The sequence below is a fragment of the Rhincodon typus genome, chromosome 11, assembly GCF_021869965.1.
Source record: "Rhincodon typus isolate 14 chromosome 11, sRhiTyp1.1, whole genome shotgun sequence".
Classification (NCBI taxonomy): Eukaryota; Metazoa; Chordata; class Chondrichthyes; order Orectolobiformes; family Rhincodontidae; genus Rhincodon; species Rhincodon typus.
Genome location: NC_063342.1, coordinates 53,189,540 through 53,207,291, shown reverse-complemented (window position 1 = coordinate 53,207,291; position 17,752 = coordinate 53,189,540). Strand labels below are relative to the sequence as shown.

General features: G+C 37.8%; 2 protein-coding genes across 2 annotated transcripts in view; both read right to left on the bottom strand.

Moving 5' to 3' along the window:
* Positions 1-10,506, bottom strand: part of LOC109931377 (kinesin-like protein KIF20B) — a 40,701-nt gene extending 30,195 nt beyond the window's left edge. Inside the window, exons 1-2 of the mRNA XM_048603108.1 lie at positions 10,429-10,506; positions 2,321-3,325 (exon numbers count right to left, since the gene is read on the bottom strand). Coding sequence (XP_048459065.1) covers positions 2,321-3,325; positions 10,429-10,506 — 1,083 coding nt within the window. The remainder of the gene's footprint in view (positions 1-2,320; positions 3,326-10,428) is intronic.
* Positions 10,507-10,581: 75 nt separating this feature from the next.
* gk (glycerol kinase) overlaps positions 10,582-17,752 on the bottom strand; it is a 91,434-nt gene continuing 84,263 nt past the window's right edge. Inside the window, exons 17-18 of the mRNA XM_048603107.1 lie at positions 15,546-15,626; positions 10,582-12,153 (exon numbers count right to left, since the gene is read on the bottom strand). Coding sequence (XP_048459064.1) covers positions 12,137-12,153; positions 15,546-15,626 — 98 coding nt within the window. The 3' untranslated portion in view covers positions 10,582-12,136. The remainder of the gene's footprint in view (positions 12,154-15,545; positions 15,627-17,752) is intronic.

Sequence of the window (17,752 nt, the reverse complement as noted above, 5' to 3'; positions counted from 1 at the left end):
TCGGGCCTAGACCGAAGGGTCTAGGCCCGAAACGTCAGCCTTTCTGCTCCTATGATGCTGCTTGGCCTGCTGTGTTCATCCAGCTCTGCACCTTGTTGTCTCGGATTCTCCAGCATCTGCAGTTCCTACTGTGTCCGAGCTTCTGTTCACTCTGAGAGCTGGCTCTGAGGAAGCTGCAATAGTGTCAAGGACTCTCCATGTGTAAATAAAGAGTGACTTGGTGACGGAATACCTGCATCTGCGGAATTATTTCACAGGGTATCCCAGTAGCCAATGCATCGTTCATGTCACCCAGCTACACTTTGATAAATCCACCTTCCATCATAGAAGGAGAGACAGGGTTGTGGGAAGAGTTGGAGAGGTACTGATACCAACTGGTACTTAGACTGGTCTTAATGCCCTTCACAATTTGGGTTGAGCTAACACTAAATTGTCAATATCATTCAGGGGGGCCACAGTGATTGTTGATGTTAAAAATGGAAAAAGGGCTGTAGTAGCAGTTTTATTGAGTCATAGGCCTCATCATTAACGACCACCACTCCTCTGCATTCTCTATATTGTGTTGGAAAGCGTTAAAGAGTAAAATCCATGTAATTTGATTCAACAGTTTGTGCATACATCTGGAACTATTTTTATGAAGGTAGATCATGGGGCATCCTGCTAAGGAGAGACATGGCACTTATTAACATATTTTAATATGGCTAACCCAGGGCTCCCTGTTTGAAATTAATTCATGTTCATGTGTTTTCTGGATTTGAGAAAGTTCAGTAGTGAAATTGAGCTGGATGGATTTAGCTTCCCACTGTAAGCAGCATTTTCAGTATTTCTTACAGGATCAGGAACTATTGGGTTTAGGGGTCTTTCATAGCCCATGGACCTTCCAATCACAAGCCTCACAAACCAAACCTGACTGCTGACCAGAGAATCTCACAAATTCACTACCTGTGTCGAAGAAATTCCTACTTATCTCTGCCTTAACTAGGCAATCATTTCTCCATGATTAGATCCATTAGTCCTAGATGCTCACAAGGAGAAACAGCTCTGCATTTACCGTGTCACAATCCCCAAGAATTTTATGTATTTCAATAAGTCTTTATCTCATTCTTCTAAACTCCAATGAGTATAAGCTCAACCTAGTCCTCCTCATAAATAAATCCCTCCTAGTGAACCTTTTCCAGACTGCCTCCAATGCCAATATAACCTTCCTTGGATAAGATGCCAAAAATGATTCACAGGGTCCTTCATTTTATTTTATTTCTTCTTTTTTCTTTCCTCAATTAACTCTATTTTACTTTCCTGCTCTTTCTGTACCTGATTTCACATGAATTCACTCTCCAGTGATCTTTCTTTGTTTTTCAACCTTTAAGTCTCACTGGTCTTGGGGTTACAGATTTGTTTCTGCCATTTGCTAAGTATGCAGTTGTCTTGTTATCCTCATTTACACTGTAACTTGATGAGAGCTTGAGCTGAAGAGTGAGGAAAATGTCTCATGGTGTGCATTACAATTGCCAGGTTTAAAGATGATTTGGTCCATAATAGTCAATACGCTACACATGCCTGGAAGCATTTGAAAATTGTAATGTATTCTCTTTTAAATGTAAAAATCCACGCATTCAAATATTTGGATTCCAGGATAGCCATTTGTCAGACCTAACTTTGAAATAAATTTGTCCTTCTATATCCAGTAAACAGATCCTTGATGGTTGGCAAATTATTGTGGATTTCACTCCAGTATCTATATGTTGTCTCTATAATCATTGAATTAGGTGACTGGTTTCATTAAATACCCAAGCGTATGTTGATCACATCATCTTCTTTTGAGAGTTTCACTTCTATGTGAAAAATCTTGTTACAGTTTTTTTTTAACCAGCTTCTTTCATGTAAGTTTGGTTTTTCACTCTTCTCTATGACAATAGGTCATTTTGCTCATTACTTTTTGGAGGTGATTAGAACTGTCACACATCCCAACTTGGGGATTTTCTATGCTCCATGATATCTTAATTCTCTCCATACACACACACGCACATGGACAGACAACAAGGATCTCCACTAATCCTAAACTGCAGTGGAAAAAAGCCTCCAAAAATCTCTGAGAAAGAACAGTGAGCATCATTCTTTATCTGCTGAATTCAAATTCTCAGCTATTTCTATGAAAAGTAAAACCAAAATATTCAGGTAATATTTGCAATTTCTCAATTATAAAATAACCTCCTGGGAAACTCAAACTTGAAATATAAGAGAACTCATTTTTGGCCATGAGCTTTCCTTTTGACAAGTATTAGAGACATTTTAAGGTCAGAATGTATGAGACTTCACCTACCTCAGCTTTGTTAGGCATGTTGCCACCAGTTTGTGGTGTACTGGGCTTGGAAGCATTACTGGAATCTACACGATAACTTTTTTGTTCTGACCCCAGAGTTCTGCCTTCTACCAGTGATGAAATGGAAGGCAAGGATGATGATGAGGACAAGGATAATGAGGAGGAGGAAAATAGGGACACGGTATTCTCAATTGGTGTACTAATTAATTGCTCAACACTTTTGCTGCAAGACACAAGCTGCAACTTAGATTTTGTTTCATTGTTGCTTTCTGTAAGAGAATGCTCTGACTGTGACCTCCTCGGACTGGATCGATTTAAACAAGAGATTCTTTCTGTGGCTGCATTAGGTAATTTCACAGGATTCTTTAAAAGAGATGGAATATGTTTCTCTGGGGCTGTGCTTTCTGGAGCATCATTACAGGAGTGATGGCCAGAAGAGAGTTTACTCTCAAGCTCATCTCCTATGACATTATCGATTGTCTCTAAATCAATTTGTCGCTGATGCGTCCCTGCTTGTTTCAGGCCACTCTGTCTAACTATATCATGTATACATGATGATTGATTTTCTAGTTCTTCAGAATGGCAAGAATACAAAGATTTCTCTTGCAATGAATGAAAACAGTGCAGCAAAGAAACATCCTCTGTAGAATCACCCTGTTCTATTTGGAGATGCTTGGATTTTGCTTCAGCATTACTGATGCAGCATTCAGAACTCCGCTTAGGTGTGAATCCAGGGCATGGGCAGTTCTTGCTTATATTCGTCATTTCAGGTCCATCATCATGGCCATAGGAGTCCTGTCTATTGGAATCTTTTGAACTTTCATTATGGTATCTTAGATTTCCTCTCAGGTTCTCAGTGCTGTTCTTTTGAATCTGTTGCAGATCTCCCAATGTTGCTGATCCAAATCCTGGGGAGAGTGCAGGGCTATCAGGCATCTCTTCAAAAGCAATTTTCTGGGATGCTGCCATAATCACACAAGATGTTGCCTGGTAATTCTCTTGAGTCTAAGAGAAAGAAAGGAGTTTGAATTGTTTAATAGTTTAAAAAAGCACAAAATTAATAAGAACATAAAAACTAGGAGCAGGAGTAGGCCATCTGGCCCCTCGAGCCTACCCCGCCATTTAATAAGATCATGGCTGATCTTTTTGAGACTCAGCTCCACTTACCCGCCTGCTCACCATAACCCTTAATTCCTTTACTGTTCAAAAATTTATCTAGCCTTGCCTTAAAAACATTCAGCGAGGTAGCTTCAACCGCTTCACTGGGCAGGAAATTCCACAGATTCACAACCCTTTGGGTGAAGAAGTTCCTCCTGACCTCAGTCCTATATCTGCTTTCCTTTATTTTGAGGCAATGCCCCCTAGTCCTAGTTTCACCTGCTAGTGGAAACAACCTCCCTGCCTCCACCTTATCTATTCCCTTCATAATCTTATATGTTTCTATAAGATCTCCCCTCATTCTTCTGAATTCCAATGAGTATAATCCCAGTCTACTCAGTCTCTCCTCATAATCCAACCCTCTCAACTCTGGAATCAACCGAGTGAATCTCCTCTGCACCCCCTCCAGTGCTAGTATATCTCTTCTCAAGTAAGGAGACCAAAACTGCACACGGTACTCCAGGTGTGGCCTCACCAGGACCCTATACAGCTGCAGCATAGCCTCCCTGTTTTTAAACTCCATCCCTCTAGCAATGGCAGACAAAATTCCATTTGCCTTTTTAATTACCTGCTGCACCTGCAATCCTACTTTTAGCGATTCATGCACAAGGACACCCAAGTTCCTCTGCACAGCAGCGTGCTGCAATTTTTTACCATTTAAAACATAGTCCATTTTGCTGTTATTCCTACCAAAATGGATGACCTCACACTTATCAACAAATCTTCCAGCACTGAATCTATATAATAGAGGCAACTATTATAGAGAAGATGATCGATCCAGACAACAACCTGGCAGATATAAAAGCAGCAGAACTGGATTCAGGAAAGGTGATGATGTTATATAGTCACAATATTGAATATCAGTAAAGTCCTTAAATCATTTAAAATCTAAATCCAGTCCCATCCAGGAAAAATGGCTTGCTGTTTTGTTAATTTGTTCCATTTCTTTCACTAGAAATGAAACCTAAACAAATCTTTCTGTAGAGATTAGCAAGTCATCTGCCTAAGAAAACTAACAACTTTTCTTATACAATATTACCTATACATCAATTCCTGTGAATGTCATCAGGAATCATAAAATCACAGAATCCCTGCAGTGTGGAATCAGGCCATTCAGCCCAGTGGGTCTGCACCAACTCTCTGAAGGGCATCCACCCAGACCCACTCCTCTACCCTATCCCTGTAACCCTGCATTCCCCATGGCTAACCCACCTAGCCTGCACATCCCTGGACACCATGGACAATTTACCATGGCCAATCCACCTAACCTACACACCTTTGGGCTTAACCTTTGTTTTAAAATAGTTGTCTAAAGTATCAAATACTAAACTTGAACACACACGGTTTTTATATAAAACTATATATAGTTATATATTTTTATATAGACTTTGCTATTTCATTGGTTGTTGTGTTATCCAAGTCATTTAGATTTGACTAAACATGAACTTACCTTAAAACATATACATTCTCCAAATACACTGTTGGCTGGTAAAGAAATAACTGCTTAAAACTGTACATCTAAACAGCAGCTGAACTTTTACTCAAAATGTTAGAGACTTTTATTTTTCTCCGTTGTTAGTTAGCTACTCAGCAGCGATTGGCTCTCTTCAACTTCCGTTTGCCTCGAGGCAATGCTAGGTATTGGTTTACGGTGTTCCACTCCCTTTTATTCTTTTGTCAGTTACAGTGAAAACAGTACAGGTCTGTTGATGAGCTTTCCCAGCCTTTAAAGTTTCTGTGGGCAACAGACTTATAAACAAAGTGGCAGGCTTGAACTTGTTGACTTGAATGAGGTGCCATACCAACTGATACCATTCTGTGATTAATCCATTTTATTGAATATTATATTACACAAGGACCTCTTTGCAGTGATGGGGATGAAATCTGTGTTCATCCTCTAATTAAATGTTAAGCTTATATTCTATTTAACAAATTCTACTTTATTGTGATGCATCACAAATCTCATATTTGTAATTAAGCTTAGAATTTATTTTTATTAAAACATGGGATGAGGCATCGCTGGCTAAGATAGAATTTGCTGCGTATCCCTAATTGCCCCGAAAAAGGTGATTGAGAGCTGCTGCCTTAAATGGCTGAAGATCTTCAGATGTAGGGACGTTCACATTGCTCTTATGAAACGAGTTCCAGAATTTTGACCCAGTGACAGTAAAAGAGCAGCAATATAGTTCCAAGTCAGGACGGTATATAGTTTGGAGAGTACTTGCAGGTGGTGGTGTTCCCATGCACAGAATTTAAGATATTGACCTAGATTTTAGATTTTCAGCAGATGTGATTCCCACATGCCTCTTTGAAATAGATATCTCATTAGTTCTAACCTTCTGTCCTTTCCATCAAAAACAAACAGCTCTTACCCGTTAACTAATAATACAATTCAATTTTTAAAGTTAATTAATTTATTTCCAGCAAGCTTTCATTTTGTAAGGAAAAAATGTCTTATATTGCCTCTAACTGCATTGCTAATTACCCTATACAATGTGGCATTGGATTACCACACTTCTGACACTGAAATCAATTTCTATTTCTGTGAGTATTGCTTAAAAAGACTCATTTTGTCATAACTTTTTTCTTTCTTGCACTCATCAGGGCAAGAACACCAGCAGATGAGGAAAACCAATATTTATTCTGCATAGGAGGGGTGGTTATTGGTTCGCAATTAGACTCTGATTGGTAAAGACATTGACATAGAGAATACATCCATTAGTGGTGATTGACTATTAATTGCCATACTTTGCTTAATATTATATGAGGCAGGATGACTCTGATTGATTAGGGTATTACCCAGAGAAATAAGCCAGCAAATAGATGTAAACTAATTTATAAAGCTGAAAGAGGATAGTGTTCTTTCTGTCTGCAAAGAATCCTGCCTCATGTGTTAATATATGTAGCTTCTGGTATATCCAAGTGCACCACAATGTGAGGCCAACTGACAATCCTAAATTGCTTGTAAGCATAAACCTTCATACACCTAGCATTATCCAACTAATGTCCAATTGCAGAATCACATTTATCTTGGAACACTGTGTTATACAAACAGTTATAAAAAGTTACACAAGTTACAAAAAGTTTTACAAACATAGGCTGGATGCATGCCGTCAACCCTTTGCTTGTTGTGAACAGCCAAATGGACGTATTGTTTGATACAATCTGCCAGCCTTTGGGGTATACTACCTACATACCTGGCAGGAAACCAGCGATGAAAATCAGATATCGCATAAATCATTTGTGTGATTGGCAGAAAGTCTTTTTTGTTTGATAGCAGCATCCTGTTAGTGGTGAACATCACTCGTTGCTATTCCAAAGTAGCAGCATGAAACAGCTAGTTTTAATATTGCTCAAACTTAAGATAGCTTTCACTTCCAGGGTAATCTGCTCACCCCTGACTTTCCACCAGTTTTGTGTCATCCACAAAGTTGGTTATGGTACATTTCACTTTCCTCATCTAAGTTATTAATATACATCAAAAATTAATTGTGGACACAGCATTGATCCCTGTGACGGTCCCCCAGTTACAGTGTACCTACCATTTCTGAAAATGCCACCCTTATTCCAGCTTCCTGTCTTCTATTAGTTAGCCAATCCTCTAACCATGTTGATATACTATATCCAACACCATTGGCTCTTATCAAGCAGACCAATGTGTGATACCTTATCAAACACCTTCAGAAAATCCATATTTATCACTTCAACTTCTCCCCCTTTATCCTGTTTGCTCTCCAGAACCATCTGAGATGCATTTGGTAGATTTACTGCCACCAATTCGTTTTAATTTGAGTTACTGACATTAAATGGGGACGGATCCCGAGTCTTCAACAAATATTAGGCTCAGAATTAATAAACTGGAACGATTTCTAAGTGTTATGTAATATTATGTGACGTTTATGTCAGACATCAGGCTCCAATTGAGTAAGCTCATATTACTATTCCTGATACTTTTAGGTACACACAAGACTACACTCAATCACAGGTTATCTGCTCCCAGCGGCCATTGTTCACATTGTAAAGGGTGGAACTTATCACATGATGTCAGTTTAAGGATGTCACTGAGTCAGTCAAATTTTGTCCAAATGTAGAAATGAATCTATTAAATGTCTCCAAATCAAACTTGACATCAATGGATGGTTTAGAGTTTTAGGGTAGTGTTGAATTTCCTTTATTACTAGTTGAAGCACCCAAAGGTTTCTTGAGCAAGACAAATTTAAACTCTTTGCAACATAGCACACTCTTTGTGCATGAAGAGGAATGCTCTAACCCTGCTACACTCTTTATAAATTAATCTACTGGTATATTCCATTTAAAGAAATTAATCTAATCACGAGGACAATCAAATAATCCAGACAAAAATGGACAGATGAACAAAATTTTGAAAGGCTTGTGTGTTGTGGCATTGCATACAAGAATGAAAAGATTGGGAATATTTTATTCTGTATAACTCCACAATAAGCTGTTAAAACAATGGAAAGCAGAAACCAACAGTATAATGAAACTTTAGCTTAAATAGACAAAATAACGAAATTAAATTATTTTCCAAAGCAAAGCAGTAAGTTGTAAAAAAAAACAAACTAAATTCATTACCTTGATAAAGAGAAATTTATAATTGTCCTTGTCACAAACTTTATGGAAATGAAATATTTCGTAACGTTGTCAACATAAATGTCGATAACTATGAAAACAAACTAAGCCAGAAATTAAGCAGCACGTTTGCTGTTACAATTACTTAGAGGACAAAGCTTTTCACCATAGAAATGTGCCTTTTCATGCCATGTTGCATATAGACATTGTGATTTTCATTAAGAGCAAAAGTTGTTAAATGAATATCACTAGAAGTGATGAAATATATTTTTATTAAATGTTTCATCAAATTAATCAGTACAAGTTTAAAATAAAATATTTCTACATTGAAGTCAGCATCTCAAATGAACATTTAAGATCAATGTAACTACTTTTACTAATAATCACATTTTTCTTCTTTGAGAATTGGTTTCCCCAATTTTCACTTAGGTTTATTTCAGAATAGGTAATTTGAATGAATATTTTGTTACGAGTAATCCCATTCTATTCAGTCCTATAAACCATTTTCAATTACATGAAAAAAGCATGGTAATTCACACCTTGCAAAACTGTATCATTCATATGTATTGATGGTTTACCATATTCATTACATAATCTTGACTGCAGATTCACTTGAATGAGGAGAATCAGTTGCACACCGCCTTATCACGCATGTAGAGCACTGGTGCGAGGAAATCGAAATAAACGGTTGGGTAATTTTGTAGCAGCTTAAGGAATGGTTATTCTTGCAGTGTTTACCTCCTCCTCTTCAATAACTTACCAAGAAAGATATGATTATGCTTCAGAAAAATGAGATTTAGTATCACACAAAAATGCAATTCCAAAGGGAGATTCAATGAAATATTCTTAAACTAGTACTTCTGAGAAGTAGCATCAATTGGATTAATTAATTTCTAATTTGTTGTGAAGAAGTCACGAGGCTAAATGTAAGTCTTTAAATATACATTGTACTGTATTCTTCCCAGATCCAAATGCCAGCAAGCAGGATTGTATAAATCTAAAGCAATGCCAGGGCTCTGGTGTGAGAATGCTGTTGCTGAAATTTGAAGCTTTTGACCATCCACTAGAAGTTTGCACTTGTTTTTGAAAAATAAGCAGTAAGTAAAAAATACATTTTACTGTTTGACTAGGTTTATAATTGCACTGTGAAGCACAGAGAGGAGAGAAGGATGCACGGAGTGGCCTTTTTTGGCAACTGATTAAAATATGATATTATGACAAAGGACTTTTCTCATCATACCTACATTTTTATGTGACACATATACAATTATTTTATGACTGCAAGGCATAAAGTAACTTTATTCTCATAGCGTTTACTGTTCATGGCAACTTCAGATTCAATTGGGATTCTAAAATGGCCACTCTGACAGTGTCGGCCTAATCTCCATTTAATATTTATATTCAGAGACAATTTTACTAGTGTAATTGATTGCCAACATGAAGCTTTTCAGCCGTGTCCACTTATATTTAAAGGTAAAGGTAAAGTTGTCATTATCCCAGAGGACCACAGGGCTACTCTCTCATAGAGAGGAAGAAACCAGTGGTGAATTTAACCTGAGGATCACCTCAGGTGAGGTACAGAAGGTGAGACCTTCACAATGACCTCAGCTAGAGTGGGGAAGTGAACTCATGCTGTTGTCATCACTCTGCAACACAAACCAGCCAAATGAGCTGATTGATTTCCTACAGTTACATAGTTTTGAACCAGTTAAATATTCCTGATATTGTATATTTACTGTTTTATTCACATTGTGGGGAGGATTTTTAGAAGTATTGAGATAATCTATGCTTCATTACAAATCAATTAATTTGTTGCTTCTGCCACAATTGGGTCAAAAGTCCTGTAATTTAAAATAAATTGAAACTACACCACGTAATTATAACTTTATGTCCTCGATGTTAGATTGGATTGGATTCGCTGGATTGTTGGATTTTGGATTCGCTGTTGAGATTAAAGAATTCTAATTCTCTGGCATCATCTGACCTGTGAAAATGGTTTGTTGAACTGTTTGTAAAAGTAAAAGACTGAAGCATGGCAAAAAAAGGTAATTAACCTGTTACATAGAATTTGATTTCCATTCCAGGTGCTGTTGAATTGAAGTCTGGAGAAAGTCAGACGAAACCAAATCTGCAATTTCCTAAAACCCACCAGAATGTTGTTAACATGTTTTTAAAGTCATTAACTCAGATTATCTGGTTCAGGGTCTCTCAATCTTTTGTGTTTCTGAGCACCTGCTATACCCCCACCCCAACTCCAACCCTAGGTTACAGACATTCCTTAGACTTGTACGGAATTATTCTTTTTTCAATCTAAAAAATGTCACACAATGAAAAAAGTATTTTTTTGTTTTATTTCCTACCTGACTGTTATCCTCCAGTCTTTTCCCTTTTTGGGATTGCAATTCTGGTTTCTTCACTTGCTGACTAAGCAGAGACATCTCATATAATAATCCTTCTAATGTGCAAATTCATTGTAAATTAAGTAAGCATTTTTCAAAAATGTATATACTGTATAAATATCACATCAATCACAACTTTAATTTCCAATTACACAGAAGACAATAAATCAACTATATTGTTGCCACTCTTACAAATTCACTTGTGGAATTATAAAGTCATATAGTACATGTCAAAATCTGCAACAATGATTTAATCCATTGAGTTGCACAGCAATAATGACAAGTCCTGGTCCTGACCAGTGTTTTTCCAGTCAAATGACAGGTGCATACAGTAAGTCCAAGGCACACAAATACTTGGAAAAATTGTGGGATTTTGTGGAATAGCTTTAGTCATCCATCATAAGCTTAGACTTTGCTAATTTCTGCTTCTGAAACATAATATAACCATTTTACAAACATGGTCATGATATTTTAAGTTCCATACCCACCCACACCCCACAATCAATCTCTCTCTCTGCAACCAAACATCAATTGCCTATGCTGTGTTGCACATAGACCAGCTGTTTTCTTCCCTCATGCTCTCTGTTTATACTTCAGCAAAATATGTGCAACCACAGAGAAACTGCCACCTTTGATACACAATCATTGGACATCACTTCTTAATTGAAACTGCATCTTGGCCATTTTTCCCAACATGGATTTTGATTGGCATGACATTTATATTTGCAAGAAGTACAGGATTTCTTTTTGAAACCTACAGGTCACAGAAATCTGGTTGAGAACCCCCAATCTAGTAAATTGTCTCAGTTCTGCTCAAAAGTGAATTCTTAACCTGTATTGAGAAAGAGTAACCTGTAATAATTACCGAGGCACCAATTAACAAGATCTGTATGTACTTTTCAAAAGAAATTAAATTTGCTCAGAATCACATTAAGTTTTAATAGTCTTATAGAAGTAACTGTGATAGCATGTTCCTGACTTTAAATTAATTCTGTAGATAATTTCAAGTACAATTTAACTTTACAGTCAGCATCTATACTATTCTTTTGCCTTGCCCATTCTGTCTTTCTATTTAGGGTTTCATGTTTTTTATTCATTCACAGAAAGTGGGTATTGCTGGGTTGACCAGCATTTATTCTCCATATTCTTACTTCCAAACTCGCCTTTTATTTAACTGGCATTTACTCCTGTCCTTATTCTTTATCCTTTTCAGCAAGGATGCTTTAGCAGGTCAAGAAATTGATCTACTGCGACAATTTAAACCAATTACAATCAATAGCTCCTTGAAAAGAATCAGGTACCAAAGCAATCAGTGAAGTACAGTTACAGTTTGTATGTGCAAAATAGCAAATCCTGAACTTTAAAGATTAGACAGTACATTTGGTAACTCCATAATAAGTTTCTTTTAATTTGTTTCAGCGCATCTGATTTTCCGCAGCAATTCTTATTTCAATAATGTTTTTTTTGTACGTTCTCAAACATGTACTCATATTATTGTGATGTGATAATACTGAAAAAGGCACTTTCAGTTAAAGCTATATGCCCAGAAATCACAAGGCATACTTTTAATAAGGAAATAATAGTGGAAGTTCATTTTAAAAAAAAAAGTAGAATTCCCAAGCAATTCTAGCACTACATTGTATCTTTTTATCCAGTTATGTTACTTGTCTCAGCTTTCTCCAGTGTCTAGAAAATAAAGAAAAACAGCAAATTACATACTGAATGTTTTTTGAACTCATAGATGTGATTTCACACCTCTAGAGCAGGTGGAACTTGAACTCAGATTTCTCAGGGTTAGGAGCACTATCTCTGTGCCACAAGAGGGCCCCAAGCTGAATGATAAATGTAGACATTCAGTGTTATGTTCAGAAGTCCTCAATCAAGCCACTAATTCTACATTAGAGTTTGATTAGCACAATATGAAACATGAATGCTTTCCCACTCCAGATTGTTTAGATGCAGAAGGTCAAGTCAATGGCTTCAGGACTTTCAAATGCACAGGGTTATGATGAGTGTTTAACCACCTAAATCTATGTTGAAACCAGCAGCACATGTCTAAAGGTGAGGTTTCACCATCCCTGGTAGATAATGACGTGCAGAGTTGACTGAAGCCCAGTGGAAGAATTACTGGCCTGAGTTTTGCCCCTCAGAGTTCAATTAATGACACATACAGATCAGGTAATTAACATTCCCCGAACACTGCAGAATTCCCAGCATAGCTACTTACTATCCAAATTGTCAGACAGTTTACTCCATTAACATGATTGGGATGTAATGTTCTTACAGAGGTTATATGCTCTCTCTACAACCCAAATGCAGAAGCAGATGTTCCCTTAATAACTATCTGGGTAACATCTTCCAGCAGTTGTCATACAAACCTTTAGCATTAAGTATTCTTTCTTCCTCTAGGGCACAAACATTTTGGGTACAATGAAATGTGTACTATAACAGATAATCCAGCCACCAGAAAACACCAAACTCAGAAATAAAATTGGGAAGTCAGGAGTAAAGATCCAAAAATACTAAAAGACCCCAGATGATCATCATGGATTGCAAACCTGAGCAGAAGCTAATCAGTTTACAATTCATGTTATTGAATTAAAAAAAGTCGGAGTTACTTTGTAAATAGTGATTACTAGTATTGCTACAAAAATTCAGAACAGCGGGCCATTTTGTCTTCAATTTATTTTAGTTGATTGCAGCTAAACACACATCAGTTTGCCACTTTTTCCTATTATGACTTGAATGTGGCTCTTCACTAGCAACAATTTGTACCATCACCAATATATTGGTAGACATCTTGAATAGCATTTAATTCTGTAAGCTTTTAAGATGATATCCACGTAGACAATGTATGATGTGTAATATTTTTGCCCTCATTATGCCACATTTGATCTCACAGGGCATGGGAACATTGGGTTTTGGGAAATAAGTAAGCCATTTGATCCTTTGAGCCTGCTCTGCTATTCGACAAGATCATGGCTGATCTGTCTGTGGTCTGCAGCTGACAAATTGGTGAGAATGAGGTCAAGTATGCTTTCCCTCTTGTTAGCACCCTCAGCACCTGCTGCAGACCCAGTCTTGCAACTATGCTCTTCAGAACATTACCAGCCCAGTCAGTATTGGTGCTAATGTGCCAGTCTCGGTGATGTACATTGATGTCCCCAACCCAGAATATATTCTTGCCATTCAAAGCTTCCTCCAAGTAGTGGAGCACTGATTCATCAGCTGGGGGGAGGGTGAGGAATGGTAACCAACAGGTTCTCTTGCCTATGTTTGACTTGATGCCAAAAGACTTCACGGTGTCTGCAGTCAATATTGAGGACTCCCATGGTAACCCCTTCTGAACAGTATACCAATGTGCCATCACCTTTGGCAGTCTGACCTACTGATGATGCAGCACATGGCGAGGGACGGTGATGGTGGTGTCTGAGACATTGTCTCATAAGGTATGATTCCGTGAGTATGACTATGCCAGGCTGTGCTTGACCAGTCTGTGAGACAGCTCTCCTAATTTTGGCAGTAGTCCTGAGATATTAGTAAGGAGCACTTTCCAGGATCTACGGGGTTGAGTTTGCAGTTGTCATTGCCTGGGTTAGTCTCAGATGATTGGACTGATTTCATTCCTTTTTTGAGACTTCTTAGCAGTTTGGTATAACTTAGAAGAGGCCGGGTTTTTCGGAAGACAGTTAATAGTTAACCACATTGCTTTGGGCCTGAAGTCATACGTAGGCCAGACCAAGGAAGGCCAGTAGATTCCTTTCCCTCAAAGGCATAACAGAACCCAAGGAATCAAGACACATCTTTTCATGAGGCTCTTCCAGAGATATTACAATAAAAAGAGGAAGCTCTTGTCAGTTGAAGCAATTTTTAAAAGGTTGCTACCTGTAGGAACTTTGACAGTATGCCCCAACAAGAAACACCTTCACCATGTACAAGGTTTCACATTGCTGCCAGTTTTGTAATTGTAATGACTGAACTTTGATAATTTTGCCAAATAACTGCAAATATAAAATCCAAGCCTATGGTTACAATAGATATAGGTTTGAACACCTATGTAAGTTTGAACAAATTACTCTGTAAGGAATTAGTCACTACATCTTGACATTCTAAAAGCTTCATAACTGGGAGCACCATTATACTTGCGCTTGTGCAAACTATCATTAAGGGATATGACCATAAAGGATAGGGAGGTCAACAGGTTAGCAATTTACTTGTAACAAGTATTGTCTGGAACTGCGTGCAAAAATAGATACAGTCCATTTATTCACTTTTTAAACTACACCATCCATTAAAAGTAATAACCTTCATCTTGTTATATTGCCCACCAACTTTAGTGTCAGAATTTGGAAACACTTGTTTAATGACACAAGCAAATCCAAACTTATATAGCAAACTCAATATAGGAAGATTTAACAAGTGCTCCCTTTGTAAATTCCAGAAGCAAACTTGTTTGCAGGGTAAAGTTCATATATTGCCGGAGTGCAAGGAGGTAGAAAACAAGAAAAATCCAACCCAAACACACTTACTGATAAATTGAAAACAAATCAACAGTATGCACTTACAATTCAGCACATACAAAGTAAACAAAAACACAGCATTTTAGGACACAAGATTCCTCAATGTCTTGGAGATAATGTTGGTCAATGGATGAAAAACTGTGCCCCAGTGGTGATGTGGCGTTACAGGGACAGGAGTGTTTTCTCAGATCAAGGGGTGTGGTGTGTGTGGTGCCAGGACATGGTACATTGGGGATACAGTTTAACAGTTACTGAACAATTACAGTAGGTTTTTAATTCTCTCACATTTCCTGGGTAATTATTAAGCTGAAGTGAATTCAAACATTGAATTCTCCAACTTTTAAGAGCTTTGTCAGAAGGTTTCAGACACAGGAGAATTGTCCACTGGATGTTTCAGGTTCCAAGGTAATTTCCACGAGTCAACTGCTTCAGGATTTCTATATGGTCCTGCGATGTTACGCTAACTATCTTACCATGTGAATGTCTTTGTGTGTTTTGCCACAATCTTGCTCAATATTAACCATTACCATTATCTGGCATTGTAAAATGAATTCTTACCAGAGCTGGTATTTTCTGTGTTTTCCCAACCTCGTGATTTTTCAACAGCTAGCTTCCACTTAGCAAAACGTTGGTTGCTTTCTGAAGATTTAAAAATTATACTAATTAAGGAATCCAAATATTATTTTAAAATGATTACTTATAGACACTTTCATTACGGTTGTCCCAAAACGATTATGTAATGAAGTGATCATTCACTGACTAGTGAACTTCTTTCCAGCTGGAAAATACACATTCAACAAACTGACCTTCTAAGTTCTGGGAGGTAGTCGACGATCATCACCTCGCAATATATCCCTTATAATTACTGAAAACCACCAAATGAAGATGTTGTCATTGCACTGCAACTTTCTGTAGATTTTACTTTGTCATTGGTTTTGTTTCATTTTAATCACAGGTGAATTAACAGAGAAATAACACTTTAAAGTAAGTAAATTTCACTTTAAACAGTTGATACAGCAAAAATACATTTACACAATCACATGCATTCCCCTTCTGCACATGTGATATTATGTAGCCACATAGTTCCTAAACAAATGTTCTTTACTCATGCAGGGAAGATCAGGAGTCCTATTAGACAACAGCTTTCACATTCAAGATCATGGGGGTACAATCTTTATCAGCAAGGCACACCTCCACAAATCTCTTCTCCATCATGTTACAACAGACCTGAAGGTGTAGCTTTCCAGAGTTTCTTTTCAACCAACTAACAAATACCCTATTTTGACCATTTCTGAAAAAACATCCAGCTCTTTAGCATCTTCAAGATATTCACTCAGCTTTCCCAGTTTTGAACCTTTTTAGCCATACAGAAAAACTGACCTCTTTCTGAGAGTGACTTGTTTCTTATCCTCAAGAATTTTCTGTCTGCTTGTGTCTGCATCTGTGCTTTCACCCTCTAACTCCTCTGCTTGTAGCTCTTCCTTGTGCTTGGCCACACTTCCTTCCTGTGAGCACTGCTCCCAGGTCAAAAGTCATAGGTTACATGGACCAGCATTTCTTCTTCTTAAAGAAAATTGCAATTGAGCCCTTCATAACATTCTTAAGTGTGCTTCTCAAAAATGCTTATTTTAAAGAAATTACATATTTTCCTGATCATACACCTTGCACCTCCTTGGAAAGAAAAAGATGCCAAAGGTGATAAGGCTTTTTTTTTTATAACTCTGTTTGAAACAGGTTCTTAACATTATAAACATAACAGAAAACAGTAGAATATTTTACACAGACAACAAAATCATATTTACAAAACAAATTTAATCACAAACAAAGATTGTTAGTTTAAAATTTTACTAAACCTAATCTGTTCCCCTGGCTTTAAGACTTTGTTACTGGCTCTCATTCTTTAAACTTCTGACAAGGGAACTGCAGTCACATTCGGTAGAATTTAATACTCTTCCCACCGTGAGTTGGTGGTCAGGTAGGCATTTCCTTAGTCAGAAGTATGAACTCTGCCTCCTTCCTGCCTCCATCCCAATTAAGTCCATGATGGAAGGCCCATGGTCACCATTCTCACCCCTGCTGTAAATCAATATCTACTTAAGAGCTTTATCCCACCTTTACTAGTAGTAGGCAGGAACATACAAATATTCAAATTAGGAAAAAGGGTAGATCTTTAGCACTTTAAGCCACTCCACCATTAAATAAGCTCATGGCTGATCTGACTGAGGCCTCAACTCCACTTTCCTTTGCCTCTATTGATAATTAAACCCAAGTCAATATGTCTGCCCCCAGGTTGGGTGTCTCATTCAAAGACAATAAATGCCTGACTGAAGGACCAGGCATTGAGAAGGGAGCATATAGAGGGTCAAGCCCTGGCCTTGCTACTGTACCATTCAGCTCTTCAACCACAACCCAGGGTGAAAATCCTCCCACCATCATTCACCTTCAGCTTTTGTCAATCCACGACCTTAATTGTTGTTAGGTGTCTCTCCCTAGTGCTACTGTTGCTCAACAGAACATCTGGCCTCTAACTGGCTGGCAGCTCTTGACAGCTGGCACGTGATGTGGCAGACCTTCCCTAAATGGGATGGCATGGGGCTTCCATAGGATCTCCAGCTGCCAAGTGAGATCGAGCTGCTGCCATTAAATATTTTGGGCTATGGTAATATGTACAATTTTTATGGTGAATGGCTGTACCATCGACCTCCACCAAATAAGCCTTTGGTTTTTCAGTTAGCAGATGGTGCCAGAGTTTTTACTTCATGTTG